General features: G+C 42.7%; 1 protein-coding gene across 1 annotated transcript in view; it reads left to right on the forward strand.

Annotated features, from left to right (window-relative positions):
• Nucleotides 1-4,974: 4,974 nt before the first annotated feature.
• rftn2 (raftlin family member 2) overlaps nucleotides 4,975-15,571 on the forward strand; it is a 49,845-nt gene continuing 39,248 nt past the window's right edge. The window contains exons 1-2 of the mRNA XM_048535308.1: nucleotides 4,975-5,072; nucleotides 5,494-5,643. Coding sequence (XP_048391265.1) covers nucleotides 5,502-5,643 — 142 coding nt within the window. The 5' untranslated portion in view covers nucleotides 4,975-5,072; nucleotides 5,494-5,501. The remainder of the gene's footprint in view (nucleotides 5,073-5,493; nucleotides 5,644-15,571) is intronic.

The raw sequence follows: 15,571 nt of genomic DNA on the forward strand, positions 1-15,571 counted from the left end.
GAAGGCGCCAGTGTTGGACTGAGGTGGACAAGGTCAGAAATCACATGACACCAGGTTGCAGTCCAACAGGTTTATTTGAAAACACAAGCTTTCAGAGCCTCAGTCCTTTTTCAGGTGTTAGCAAGAGAGGTAGTATCAGACACAGAACATAAGTAATTGATCAAAGGGTCAATGGATGTACTAAACAAACCTAAGGTGCTGTTAAATCTTTAATCAGTTAAAAGATTTTAATTGATTAATATGTATATCTGAATCTCCAAATTCCTTTCAAGTCATGGTCCTGAGAGAACTAAACGTTTTATCAGTGTAAAAAAGAGGTGTCATTTTAGGTCAGACAATGCATGTTGGTGTGAGACCTTGTTTAGAATCTGTGTTTTAGTTTGGAGTCAGACTGGTTTTATTTGTAAAGTAGGAATTTATAAAATGCCGTATTAACTGATTGTCTATAAATTGTGTGCCTTTTGAACAAAATAAAATATATCTGCAAATACAAATCCATCCATTACATTCATGTGTGTATGTGTGTGAGAGAGAGAAAGAGAGAGTGAGGGGACAGAGTGTGTGTGAATGGCGGGCAGAAGAGAGACTTTGCATGTGTGTGAGGTGAGAGGAGAGAGTATGTGTATGTGAAGGGTGGGTGAGAGTGTGTGTGTGTGTTGTGTGGGAGGTAGAGAAAGTGTGAGGGGGTTTGGAGAGAGGCTGTGTATGTGAGGGGAAGGAGAGAAAGAGTTTGTGTGTGAATGCAAGGGCGGAGAGTGTGTATATGTGCTCGCATATGTGTGGGAGAAAGAGAGAATGTGCGTGTGTGGGAGAGAGACAGTTTGGACAGTTTTCCCTGCCCCTTTCTCGCATTCTGAACACCTTTCAAGATAAAGAACCTGATGTTCCCCTTGACAATTTCCCACCAGTCTGCTGGAGGCTCAAAGAGGAGCTTCACAGCTCTCCAACCTATATAATCCCTTTTGACCTCCTCAATGTTTTCTGGAATCAACAATTTAATGTTTAGCTTCCATGTTCCCTTGCCAGATGCTGGTCACCCTCTATGTGACAGTCAGCCAGTAGGAGGCAGGAGTCAGAGATGAACACTACTTGACCGGTGGATCTGACTGAGAACGTGAGGGACACAAACAGGAAATCTGTCAGTGAACAGATAGACCCATCTGACCATGCTCAAATGCACCTATGCTGCAGTTCATATGCAGAGATGCTGAAGACGTCATGCAGCTTGGTGACTTTAACTGTTTCTATCAGGAATCTGGATGTGGAATCCATCTGCATCGATGATGCAGTTGAAGTGTCCAGCCAAAATGACCAGCTTGGATGTCGCCAGCAGCAGTGGAAGCTGCTACAGGACAGCCAGCCGCTCACTCTGTACCACTGGGGCATACACATTAATTAGTGTCAGGATAGCTTTTCCGTACATAACTTCTGCTACAAGGAGGTGCCGCCCACCACCTCTTTAACGTCATAGAACATTACAGTACAGGCCCTTCGGCCCTCGATGTGCTGACCTGTCATACCGATCTCAAGCCCATCTAACCTACACTATTCCACGTACGTCCATATGCTTATCCAATGACGACTTAAATGTACCTAAAGTTGGCGAATCTACTACCGTTGCAGGCAAAGCATTCCATTCCCTTACTACTCTCTGAGTAAAGAAACTACCTCTGACATCTGTCCTATATCTTTCACCCCTCAATTTAAAGCTATGCCCCTTCGTGCTCGCCGTCACCATCCTAGGAAAAAGGATCTTCCTCTCCACCCTATCTAACCCTCTGATTATTTTATATGTTTCAATTAAGTCACCTCTCAACCTTCTTCTCTCTCACAAAAACAGCCTCAAGTCCCTCAGCCTTTCCTCGTAAGACCTTCCCTCCAGACCAGGCAACATCCTAGTAAATCTCCTCCGCACCCTTTCCAAAGTTTCCACGTCCTTCTTATAATGCGGTGACCAGAACTGTACACAATACTCCAAATGTGGCCGCACCAGAGTCTTGTACAGCTTCACCATAACCTCTTGGTTCCGGAACTCGATCCCTCTATTAATAAAAGCTAATTATCAGTGATGGTGAAGTTGTCTCCTCGCAGCAGAATACCCAGGCTGGGGCAATAGCTGTTGTTTCCCCCTGAGCAAATTGAAGACTCGTGGGCTCATAAGTTTGACCATCTCCTGAGGCTTGCTGAGATATGGTATCCCACACTCCTACAGAAACAGGAGGTCTGTTTTGACATTGACCAGGTAAGCCAAAATGGAAACACATCGCGTAGTAGATTGAACACTGAACATTAGCACTAACACTGAAGAAGGGTCTGACCTGAAACAGCACCGTTCTTGCTCCTCTGATGCTGCGTGGCCTGCTGAGTTCCTCCAGCTCCACACTGTGTTGACTCTGACTCCAGCATCTGCAGTTCTTACTATCTCTGAGTGATTTTAAACCCCACTGCGAAGCCCATTCCAAGGATGCCTACCTTAAAGAAGTTGTCCTCCTCCCTCCCAAAAGACCTCAGTGGATCTGTCTCCCACTGCAACCCTTTGGTAATCTCCTCTGCCCTGGAACTCTTCGACCATACACTTAAACAAACCCAGTACTATGGCCACATCTTCTTTCTGAGCACCTGCCTATGCAGCCAGGTCATCCCCAATGGACTCCCAAACAACATTCAGGCCATCCCAACCTGGCCACAACCATGACATACATGTTAATCCATGTTAATACTTGCAATTTTAATTCCCATTCTAAATGTTTATACAATTACCCAATTTCTATTCACTCATGATCTTGTCACTGGGGACTCCCTGCATCCCTGTGGTGGGGGCAAACTGTTGAAAGCTCTCTGCATTGAGGTAACTGTCCAGTTACTCCCTGGACAGATTACCCATCATTGGTGTTGTCAGGGTCCAGCTCTGAGTCTTGTCTGGAGCTGTGGTGTGGTGAGTACCCCCGGTTCTCACCAGCTAGAGTTTGAGCTCTACCAGGCCTCTCAGGGAGTCCAATGTTTCAGTGTTGGTGGTACTCACGTGGTGTTTTGCCTCTATTTTTGTTGATGGCCATCCCTCTGCACATCTTCACCATTAGGGGAGCTGCTAGTGAAGCCATCATGCAGCTGCCTCTTTCTGTTTTGCTGTGGGGCTTTGTGGTCTTGATGTATTTGTTCCGATTGTCTCTCACCGTTATATATTCCCCTGCCTCCTGGGTTTCCTCCTTTTCAGTTCACTCCGTCTATTCAGGTGGAGGTTGGGTTGGTTGCTGTGCCTTTTGTTCTGCTTGAGCCTGTCCTTCCTTCTGGGTGTACCATGTATCAGTTTTCTTGCTGGTTGTTCGCACCTTACTGACCTTTGGGGCTCCATAGCCCAAACTGCCATTGGAACATAAGTAGTGCTACCACCGCCACCACCCCCAGTTTGGACAGGCCTTGTGTGGGTGGCCTGCTTCCCCACAAAGGTTGCAGCTCTTGGATTCCTTGCAGTCCTTAGTCAGATGGCCCTCCTATTTGCAGTTCCTGCAGGGGTCAATTTGCAGACCATTGCCATACGCCCTGCCCTCCCATACGTTCGGCACATTCTAGGCTGCTTCGCATACCCTCAGCTGCCTCCCATTGCAAAGCTGGAGTGCGAGTGGAAGATGTTCGTGCTGCCATCTACCTTCAGGGTCACCTTGACCTGCCACTTGCTGATTCAGATTCCAAGGAGGTCCACTACTTCAGTGCTGCCCCCTTCTAGCTGTACGTACCTTCCTAGGAAGATCAGGTCATCTGGGCTACTGCGACATGGGGGTTATCCAAGTGGATTGTCACAACCCTGCTCCTCCATACAGGGTGAATAATGGTGCTGCAAACAGGATGGATAAGGGTCTCTCTCCTCCTCCTTGAAAACTTTCTGGAAACACTCACATGGCTTCACACTCCTGAAGGTCATACAGAAGTAGCAATCCTGCAGACAGAAGACTTCTGCTGCTTGTAACCCACAGCAATCCAAGAGTGTGTCCGGTCAACTGGTAATCCTTCCTCCACCTTCTTCATAGTCTCCCTGACTATATTCTGGACTCCCTGGCCTAGGTCACAGGTGGTTTCTGAGGCCATAGTTCTAGTTTGGTTTTTCCCTGAATTGGTGTTCGGCCGAAGCCAGCATAAAGAGCCACCCATAGCAGGTTGGTTCAAACAATGGTCCACCAACGTCCACAGAGGTCCTAGTCTACTTAATACAGCCACGCACAGAAATTTCTTCCTAAGCTGCTTTGCTACAGTACTGACCACCAGCCAATCTTCCCAGACTGCATCACTGTGATGCTGACTTTGGAAAAATTCTTTCCAACTGCTTTACTGCAGTGATGCTTCAGGATACTTCCTGCAATAATAAATACTGATACTGACTGATTCCACATCTATGACAAATATTTTAAAAATGATGTGTTACACATAATGTTATTATAATTATTTGCATACACTGCTGATCATTTTAATTCCAGAGCTATTTTCAAAATCTTAACACTGATTGCAATGAATGACGCTAATAACTGATGAACTGCATCGACATGCAATTTTATTCACACTGTAATTTTCTAATTGATGAAAAGTGCAAAGATGAAATAAGTATTGTAAATTTCCAAGGTTATTTAAAAATTTTTCACCTCAACATCATCTCAGTATGTTTTATGAATGTTTACTTTAATCTGTCAAATTGACTTCTTAAGTTTAACCAGTGAGGTCTTTATGTGAAACCAGAATAAAATTCTTATAAATTATTTTTATGTTTTGATTGAGTTTTATTAGTTTATTCTTATCGTATACGTTAAATTTGTTTCCTGAAACAAACTCTTGGTTTGATGTAGTTTCCCAAGTATCAGGAACTGTGCTTCAAACATGCAAATGAATGGCTTCAGCATAATCTAAATCTCCCAGTGTGTTAACCATTCCTCTCAGATGCCAGCAACAGTTTCCTCTCAGGGATTTTACTTCCTTTCTGGAAATGATTTTAGTCTACAACCATTTTGGAACTTTCTACTTCAGAGTTTCCATCTGCTGTTTGGACAGCCATCTGACTGCGCCCAGAGCATTTCTTCACATCGCAGGTAATTTCATCCAAGTTTCATTCTTGCCTTTTGTTTACTTGCTAATTACCCAGTTTAAGTCTGGAGAGGGACAGAAAGCTTGTGTCCATTATTATATTAGTAAGGGCCTTAGTGTAGACTGACGTGGCATTAACGGCTGTGATAAATTGGAACTCTGTATGTGCAACATTAGTGGTTGTTGCTGACTTCTAACTCCATGCTGCATGCAGGCTTTATGTTTCAAATGCAGGAGAAAAGCAAATGAATGGCATATGGTTTTAAAACCATATGTAAAATAACAGCTCTCCTGTTTTTGTGAGTTTAGGGGCCCAGTTTGACTTTTAACTGACTTCAGGATTTATGGAGGCCAGAAGGCATAACAGAAATTATAACTGCCTTTTGTTGAAATCAGTCACAGACTCATGAATAGCTCTATTTGCAGATTCTGCCATGGGTTGTGGGCTACGAAAGCTGGAAGAACCTGATGATAGTAGCCCTGGCAAAATATTTTCTACCCTAAAGAGACCACAAGTGGAAACAAAGATTGATATTTCATATGAATACCTTTTGCTGGATTTTACTTTAGATATTGGTGAGTTTCATTTGCCTCCTTGTTGTTTCAACAAAATCGTCTTGTTGTTTAGTAGCACAGTTAAAAGGTCTGGTCATACTCACTTTGATTAAAAAGCAGTGAATTGTTTAACCAGTTGTTTATACACATCACAGACAGTAGTCTTCAAATTAGCCAACTGAATAGTTGTGCACCAGTAACACTTCCAGAAGTGTGAGAAAAGCAGTTGGGATTGAAATTGTTTTGATTACACAAAGTAACTTCAGAAGTGGTTCCAACAGCAACCATGTAGTGCATTTTTAAAAGTGAGATTTCACACATGTCATAAATTTAACGTTTGTGCTGTGTATGCCATTACTTTTCTGTTCACTTTACTGCAGACCTTTCTCCGGCAAGCAAACTTTAAAGTTAGCATTCTCAGCTTAAGTTGGCTGTTTGCTGTCCCCAAAGCAAATAAACAACCCCAGCTGGCAGTATTCTGGAAACAGAGCTTCCAGTGTTCATTTTGTTCAAATTCTGATAAGAAGTTGAAATAGTAAACTCATAATTCTTTGAAAACTTTACAGTCAGTCAACAATAAAACCACTTAGATGTATGTGATCAGACTCTTGTTATTTTGGTTAAAGTAATATATTGTTTTATTCGCCAGCTCTTCTGTATTAAATTCTAGAATGAGAGTTGAGTTTTTGGGCATTTTTGACAACTTTAAATATATTCCCAATCTCCTCCCCTCCCCTACTACCCCTTTCTAAACATGTTCCTTCTGTGCTGATCTGTTGTTTCATAGAGGCCAGGTGTCATATTGACTATATTTTACCAGTGAACTTATGCAGTGACTGACAGCATTCCTTTAACCCTTAACATCAAACTAATTTTACAGGGCATCCATATATAAAAGCAGTTTGTGGCACAGGGCCACCATAAATAGGAGCAAAACTCCTGAATTGATTTCCCTCTAAAGAACACTGTAAGCAATTATTCCATCCCACTGAATTCCTGGCTGTTGAAATTGGGACCAGTAAATGAGAAAAGCCAGAAACTGTACTTAGAGCCAAAATGACTCAGAGATGAATGTTTTACTGCTGTACACTTAATGGAACAAAGTTTATGCAGCAGAGGAGTCAAGCTTCTCATCCCAACATCCGTGTTCAGTGCAGGCTGTTCACAGCTTTCTTACGGATTAATCCCCTTCGCTGTTGAGGTTTCTGTGGCAGTGAGGAAGAGTTGTGTTGTAGGGTGGCCATGCCAAAAGCCCTGAACATGGGCTGATGAGTGGGCAGAGCTGGAAGCCCTGAGTGTAGTCAAAAGAGATATGGAGCCAGAAACCATGAGGAACAGCACAGCAACAGAGAGAAGGAACAAGACCCCAAAAAGGCCAGCCTGAAGCCATCAGTTGGGGCATTCTGAACAGCCCTCGACCAACCTGAGTCGACGAAATCCCAAAGTGCAGCAGATACACTTTGTAGGCTAGATGACAAGCTAACCAGTCTTGTACATTTGAGAAAACTAGCAGGGAAAGTGCTACAAGTCCATCAGCTTTCAACTTTTTTCCTTCGCTGCATCTCAAATTCAAATGTACCCTAAAACCTTGTTGTGAAGAGCAGGAACTGTAAAAAAAAGAGAAAGGTTTGAGATAACTAACCGTTGCCCCAGCTGAAAGCATGGCATTTCTGTTCCCATGGCTCAATAGCCATGTCTGTTCTATGATTTATTTGAGACCAGGAGTTGACTTCTCGACAGTTTCCTCTTGTATGTCTGGAATGTTAGATCACTGTTGTTCATTGTGAAACGTTTATTTCTGCAACTAAGACTTGAAAATACTGAAAGGTTAGAAGCCAGTGAAATAAAGGAGTGCAGGAGCTTTCAGGTGTTCTGTACATTTTAATCTTGTGGTACATTTTGGTGTTTGGGAGTGAAATTCCACAGCACAGGTACCAAGAAATTTTCTTGAATTTGGCTGGTCAGATCCAGGCCATTACAGACATTGCTCAGCCTCCTATATATCGCTTAGTGTTTGAATTACCGTGGATGGGTTAAAGAAGTGTTTGATGGAGCAGACCTTGAAGGAGCTGAACCTGGCTATCTCCATGAGGGGTGCCAAGGTATTGCCAATCTCCAGGAGCTCAGGTAACAGAGAAGGAAATCTGGATAGATTTGGAGGGAATATAGAAATATTAAATGACCCCTTTGGCCAAAGACTGGATCAAGGATGTACAGGTGGTCATGGCAGAGAGGGAGCTGGTAATGTTGTTAATGGAGCATACATTCAGTAAAGCATATGGAGAAGTCTGGGAGGAGATGTTGATGCCTGAAGGAGGCCCTGACAAGGGATTTGAGTCAGCAGTAGTTTGTCACAGCTGCAGCAGAAGTCCTATGGGAATAAACATTCTAAAGGTAAGGATGTGGTCTCTGTCCTTTGAGTTGGTGAATCTGTTTGACTAATTCTCATTCTCGTAGATCTCTTTCAGACAATTAGGAACACACAGTTTAAAAGTCTCCGATCTGAATCAGTGAGGGATGAAAACATCCTGATAGATTTGAATTCACCTAATACTGATCAGCCCTGACTGTTTCTTCACGTGAATGATCAGATTACAAGGATCATGGTAGACCAGGAGGAAGAACGCTATCAGGGAGATGTCTGTCAGTGTTGATGGGGCAATTTGCACACCGTGCTGAAGAGACAGGTAGAAGCAAATTGCAGCACAATAAGATCCAGTCTTATCAGCAAAGCAGGCCTCAAGTTGATTACATCTAAGGCACACTTCCAGGTGGTGCTGGTATTTAAGAAGTGTTGATCATTTGTGTGAGGCTGCGTCCAACAATCTCAGAACCCACACCCAGCAGGAATTGATACTCCCATCAAAGCCCTCCCACATGAAATAAGAGACAGACCCAATAAAAGTCATGGAAATACTGATACATCAGCTAAAAGACTGAAGATGAAAGGGATTACCTCGTGGTATTCCAGGCAGCAGAGGCTACATCTGCCACTTGCAAAATCACAGCTGATGTGAGAAGCAGCCCCTAATTGACTGCATATGTAGCTTAGTTGCATTCTCGGCAGACCATCCATGACTCTCCCACTGCTGGTAGCGTAGTGTGGTAGCAAGATCTCGCTCCTTCCCACACCATTTTACCAATCTTTCCATTTCCAGTTCATTCTCAAAGGTCCCATAAATCTCTAAGCAAAGTCAGTGTTCAGTTACACATTCCAGTAGTACATTCCGCACTCTAACATTCTCTGTGCAAAATAGTTTCTCTTGGACTGAATCCTGTCTCTCATATTTAATCTGATGTCTACGGACAGAATCTTGTATTTTCATCAGCTGTCTCACTCACTTGCCCAAGAGGTGACAAGACGTCCCCACTGATTCTTCTGATGAAAGCCGACTGTATCTTCTCCCAGTCAAGCAATTTAGACAGTGTCTGCACCCATCTGAAACCAAGACCTTGAAGCTGAAGTCCAGCATGACAAGGGTTGCTGGCCATTGAAAGATCAGCAGCTGTCCCGCTTGGCAATGCCATGGAGATATCTGCTGCAGGAAGGGCAATCAAGTTTGCAAAGACAAATGCTTTGTGGGAGGGAGAGGCTTATGGATTTGGGGGTTGCAAAGAGAGGAGGCCAAGGGAGTCAGAAGTAAGGACAGAGCCTGGTAGTCAACAAGCAGCCAACAGCATGATGTCCATGCACTTAATCAAACTGTTTACGTGCTTTTGAAAAGGCCCTGATCATCTCGCCCCCACCCCATCCCAAGTGATTATTAATTGACCACAGGGTCTCAAACGGCATTAGAGTGGGAAGTTCAAGTTGGAACTTCCCATGCACAATTTAATTACAATGGAGGCAGGCAGATGGCGGCCTTTTGATAAGGTTCTACCCTGGCTAATTAAATTGCATTCCCGTCGCTTGGAACAAAAGGTTCTTCCCTATGTATCTCATTCTAAACCTTATAATCACTGACAAGTTGGTGTCAAATTACTCATGTCTATTTCTTCATAAATTTGAATAATCTGTTAATCTCTATGTTATCAAAAGAAACTCCAACTTTTTATCTCACTTCGTATTTTTATCTTTTCACACCAGGCTGTATTTGCAGAGATGTCCTGGAAGTATTGTATGGAGGTTAATAAATGATAAGAGAACATAGACAGGTTTGTGGAATATTCAGACAAATTGCAGATTAAGTTTAATTCAGACAAGTGTGAAATGATTCAGTTTCATAGGGAAAATATTAAGGCACAAACAGTATAATTCTAAACGGGCTTGAGCAGAGCGAGCTAGAGTTATATGTGACAAATCAATGAAGGTGGGATGTCAGATTGAGAGAACAATCGATAACACATATGAAGTCCTTGGCTTTATAAAAAGAAGCAGAGAGTACAAAGGCGAGGAAACTACAATGAACCTGTATTACACATTGGCTCAATAGGGTACTCTGCCCAGTTTCTGGCGCCATGCTTTAGAAAGGATATGGAGTTATCAGAGAGCATTACAAGGGATTCACAATATGATTCCAAGAATGACTAATTTCAGATGCATGGTGAAGCTGGATCTGATTTTTTTACGCAGGAAAAGGTTACCAGGAGATCTAATAGCATTGCTCAAAATTATGAGAAGTCTGGAAGAAGATAAGGAAAAACTTTTGGAAGAATCCAGATTTAGAGGACACCAGTCTAAGGTGATTGATAAAAGAAGCCACAGCAAAATAAGGATAAACATCCTGATGCAATGAAGGTCTAGAATGCACTGCTTGAGAGTGTATTGGAGAGAGACTCAAACAAGGCTTTCAGGATCTAATTGGGTAGTTACCTGAAAAGAAAGAAATGTAACACTTCGGAGAAAAGGGAGGGGAATGCAATGAGCTGAGTTGCTTTTGCAGAAAGCTAGTGTGAATGTAACAGACTGAATGGCCTCTTTCTGTCCTCAACCATTTTATTATTCAATGTTTATTGGGTATTTTATCCTGAGTAAATAATCTCATAATTCTTGAATCTTCTTGACATGAGACTGGCCAAGTTTGAATGTGAATTAGGAGGAACCAATATGTATTTCCATAAGACCATAAGACATAGGAGTGGAGGTAAGGCCATTCGGCCCATCAAATTCACTCCGCCATTTAAATCATGGCTGATGGGCATTTCAACTCCACTTCCCTGCACTCTCCCCGTAGCCCTTGATTCCTCGTGAGATCAAGAATTTGTTGATCTCTGCCTTGAAGGCATCTAAAGTGAATCTACCAAACTAGAAGCTTTTAAATACAAGTTAATCTTTAAGAACAAACTATTCTTTAAGTACAATTTAAAAGCATTCTTTCCTGAACCTTGATGTTTCAGTGAGACAAATTCAGTTTAAAACTGCTTCAGTTGACAGTGGTTAACACTTGCCATTTATTTGCTTTTAACTGTCTTTTCTAATCTTCTCTAGTTCCTTTCCTTTTTTGGTCCCTTGAAATGTTCCTGAGCCTTAATCAGTTCTAAAGAGGTATTTGGAAGGAAGAAAGAGGAGAACCAATATAACTAAATAGTTTAGTTTTAACAAATAATCCTGTTGGTTTACATACATAAATCTTAATGGTGTATGGATAAGCCAATCAATTTATTAAAAATGCATGCAAGGTAGAGTTTTAAAATATAGGAAAAAAATATAAGACAAGGACAAGGATGTAATATAAAGCTTGCCATGGGGTCAGTGCTGTAGCTTAATCTCTTAATAATTTATATAAATGACTTTGATAAAAGAGGTGAAAGTATTATTAAATTTACTGATGGTACAATGATAGGTAGGAAACTAAATTGTGACAAGGACATTAGGAAGGTACAAAGGGATATAAAGAGGTTAAGTGAATCAGCAAAAATCTGATGAGTGGAGTAGAATGTGGAAAATATGAAATTTTCTATGAAAAATAAGTATATGATCTAAATATTAGGAGACTCCAAAGCTCTGAGATACAGAGCGATCTGGATGTCCTAGTGCATGAATCACATAATGTTAGTTTACAGATTCAACAAGTAATCAGGAAAATGTTATGATACTAGCTGATGGTAATGCTAATCAAAGCAGAGCCCAGAATGAAGCCTGGCTTGCTAGACCATAAGCTTTATTTAATTCAATTTAGTCAAGTAGTGTTCAGATACTGAACAGATTCACAAGAATCTGCCAATGTACTTTTAATAAAAGAACATCAAAGTTTATCGCTCACGAAAAGAAAATAATGTCATAAACATCAGACAATAAAGCTTGACCTTATTGTTAACTATAAATAGAAATGTTCAACCCTTTTCCCCAGCAATATTCTTTACAGATATTCAGCACCCATGAAGTATCACAACTGTTCTTCACACTAAAATCTACAAAGGGTATGAAGGTTAGTTTGATCCTAGAGTAGGATAATAGGTCAGCACAACATTGTGGGCCGAAGGGCCTTTACTGTGCTATACTGTTCTATGTTCTATTACTCAGTTGACGAAATGTCGAATATTTCCTTTCAGCATGTTTTTGTGCATTCGCCAGATGTTATTCTCTCCATCCGTCCTTGAAACGCATAGACTGGTAACAGCACATCTGTTAATATGGATCTTTTCTAAACTGAGCCTGCTTCTGGCTTCTCCATTTGTATTTTTCTGAGTTGTAAATTTTAATTTAGCTAATAATTCATTCTTTATCTCACCAGGTAGCTGGACTACTTCTTTAGCTTAGATCTCGTGATTTGTTGGAAATACTGTTTCTTCCAACTACTAAAAAAAGCTATCTGACCTTCACACAACTGAAAACCAAAAATTCATTCACATCTACTTTAGAATTCAGGTTCCTCATTCATAATGATATATTATAAACCTTTATAAAATCTCCCTGCAGAAAAGAAATGAAAGGTCTATTTAAGAAGCACATTCAATATAACATTGTTTCTCCCTGACACATCAATAAAGAGTTATTGGATTACAAAATTCAAAATGTTGTAGAGCCAACACCAGGCTCCGTGTCTCTTTCCTCACTGTTGAATATTTCTGTTGAGAAAAGTTAAGAGTGACAGTTAACTGTCTTGCTGTATCTCCATGCCAACATTAGCCCAATCAACCAGCACCCTCTTCTCATGCTATATATTTTGATGTCTCTTTTTTCAAGTCTGCTTCTTGTGTCCCAGTCTGAGTCCCAGAAGTACTCATTACCAGCTATCTACTGAAAGTCCAGCATCTCTTGCCTCCACACTATCTTTAATAGGCAGTTGCGCACTTGGATAAGCACTGGCTTTCTGATGTTGCCCTGCTTGGTCAAGGGTGTTTCCAGAAGATGCCAGAGAAGTGGAAGATGATGCTGCAAATCTCTGACAGGAACCTGGAGGACCTTATCAAGGGGATGAGGCAAAGGAGAGGAGTCCTCTTCCTAGTGGACTGACAGAAAAGGTCATGCAACCTTCATGCAGACCCTGACAGTCTGGTTCAGCCGTCACCCAAGTCAGTGCCTTCTTTACAGTGTGGTGGAACAGCTAACGATGCCATAAGAAAGTCAGTGACCTTCTCCACTCTGCAAGCGTAAGTCCTACACTCTTCTCTTTGTTATCTTGTGCTTACTGTATCTTTCCTGCTGTACCCACCTCCCACCAAGGTTCATGCTTTGCCACTCTCACTATTGTATTCAATATCATTCCCACATCTGTTGTCATGCATTTGCCCATCTCTTGCCCTCCCAGAGTTGCCATACCACTAATCCTGCATGGCCTCAGCACAGCCTATTTTGTCACTCAGGACACCTCACCACCTTTCCACCACCTATGCCTACCAGCTGTGCAACCCACTTTCATCTCACTTAGTTCCTCCCTTTCTCTCATTATAGGAAATAACAGTCCATAACAGAGTCGAAAAAGCCTGGACAGTAGAGGGTTAACAACATTAGGATCCTCACCCCATACAAGAAGAGAATCCTAGCCTTTGCTGGAGCAGACTGGAACCGCTCCTGGCGGGAAGCCGAAACATGCATGTCTTGCCAACTAAGTTAAGTACCATTGTTTATTCCACTGGAAATGGCACAGCAACCCTGCTGTCAGTGTCATTCATTGCACACCATTGGCCAGAACACCCTCTCTTTTGTCTTGCAGGTATAACCAGCATATCCACCACCTCCAGCTGGCTATATAAGTTGCCTCCTTCATCTTTGACAACAAGAATACCATGGCCTCAGAAAAAGCATCTGCAAGGCTGCCTCCTGCACCCCACCAGCTCAGATACAGATTCTTTTATAGGAATGTTTTGCTGGAATGGATAAGTACGCTGCCAAAATCTAGTGAGCAAGTCTCTGCGACAGCTCCACAGCTGGCCAAGGAAGAAATGCTCCATTCTGCTGGCACTCAGTGGACTGCCAGAGACCAGGCACCTGCTTACACCAAGGGTGGGAGGAGCATGTGATGTCATCAATCAAGGATTTTGTGGCAGACAAAAATGTGGAATGCATTGAACCTTATTGGACAGAAGCTGCAGCAATGTGATGAGGCACACAAATATCTGGATACCACTGTGGACTGGCTGGCAGCTGCCATGAACAGCCTCAGGGACTACTGAAGAGGCACACACACACCTGAACTCCATTGTCCCACTGTTTGTTCCTCAGAACAAAAGACATATCAAAGAATGATGAGGAATCTAGTGAGCTCTCCAGGTGGCTCTTATTCATCAAGAGACGGGTCAGTGCCAGATGCCATCCGGCCAGAGAAGGAACCACACACACAATCTCCTCAGAAGTCTCCTCTCTGGACATTACAGAAGTTGCTGGTTCCTCCAACTCCACCCTGCTTGCCCTTCTCTTGACCTTTGGAGGTTCAATTCGAAGAGAAACCATTTGTATCTGGAAAAAAGACCCTCAGCATGTCCAGCTCATTCAGGCACGAGTGCCCAGCAAGTTGCCGAAACAAAACTTCAGTTCTAAGGGTCTCCACTGTCGACCAGGCTCTCTCTTCCCCAGATTGAATTAGGAAGTACACTAAGATGTAGTGGGAGGGGAAGGAAGAAGAAAACTTAATGAGAGCACTGAGTTTTAACACACTGTACATTATTTGGCACTTCTTTGTAAATGGCATTGCTTGGCTCTGCTTGGACCCAAATGCTGTTGTTCCAGCACAAGACAGAACTTCATAGCCTCACAGGATGTAACACAGATAGGACATGTCCCAGCTCCTTGAATAACTTAACAAAACAGCCTCAGCTGAGAAATGCCCAGATTCCTGTTTGGTGGCTTGACATCTCAGCAACTGCATTAGCTCTACTCCCCCAGTTGGCTGCGGTGGAAGCACAGGACTGATTGTGATCCATTCCCCCAGCTGCAAAGACATGGATCCTGTCTGGAGGCCTAACTGTGGCCAATCCATTCAAGGTGTTTCAGAGGCTGCCCTTGACTTATTGTGCTGGAGCCCCTGGCTATTGGGTGTCTCTGTGGACCAGGGAGAACCAGTCTGTAAAGGCTGAGATATGTTTGCTTGCATGCTGCAGATGCAATGTGTTTACCTTGTAAGCTGCTGACACATTGTGCAGATGTGAGATTGACATAACACACTGGTGTAAAGCAAGATGAATGCTACCTTGACTGAAGACTGCCGACTAGCAAAGCAAGCTGCCCGGTTGTTTGCATTATTTAGTATGGCAAGGCAAGGATGGTGTGATCATCCATATAGGTTTTAAGTGAGAGAGAGAAAGAATAGCTCTGAGATGCAGCCTTATCTAGTCTGTCACCTGGGTCCCTGCCTGTGCACATAATGTGTCTCCGGTGCAGTCTTCAGTGTTAGTTGCTGATGTGCCCTACAATGGAGGTCTATACTTCATGCGAGGAACAGAGATATGCCATGATAGTCATGAACAATTGGCAAATGCCCAATGCCATTGCCTGTGGACAGAGAGTATGTACAATTGGTATAGGTGGATCATGCTCTGAGGTGCTGTTTGGTCCCACACATCATGAGGC

The sequence above is a fragment of the Stegostoma tigrinum genome, chromosome 7 (assembly GCF_030684315.1).
Source record: "Stegostoma tigrinum isolate sSteTig4 chromosome 7, sSteTig4.hap1, whole genome shotgun sequence".
In the NCBI taxonomy this organism is placed as follows: Eukaryota; Metazoa; Chordata; class Chondrichthyes; order Orectolobiformes; family Stegostomatidae; genus Stegostoma; species Stegostoma tigrinum.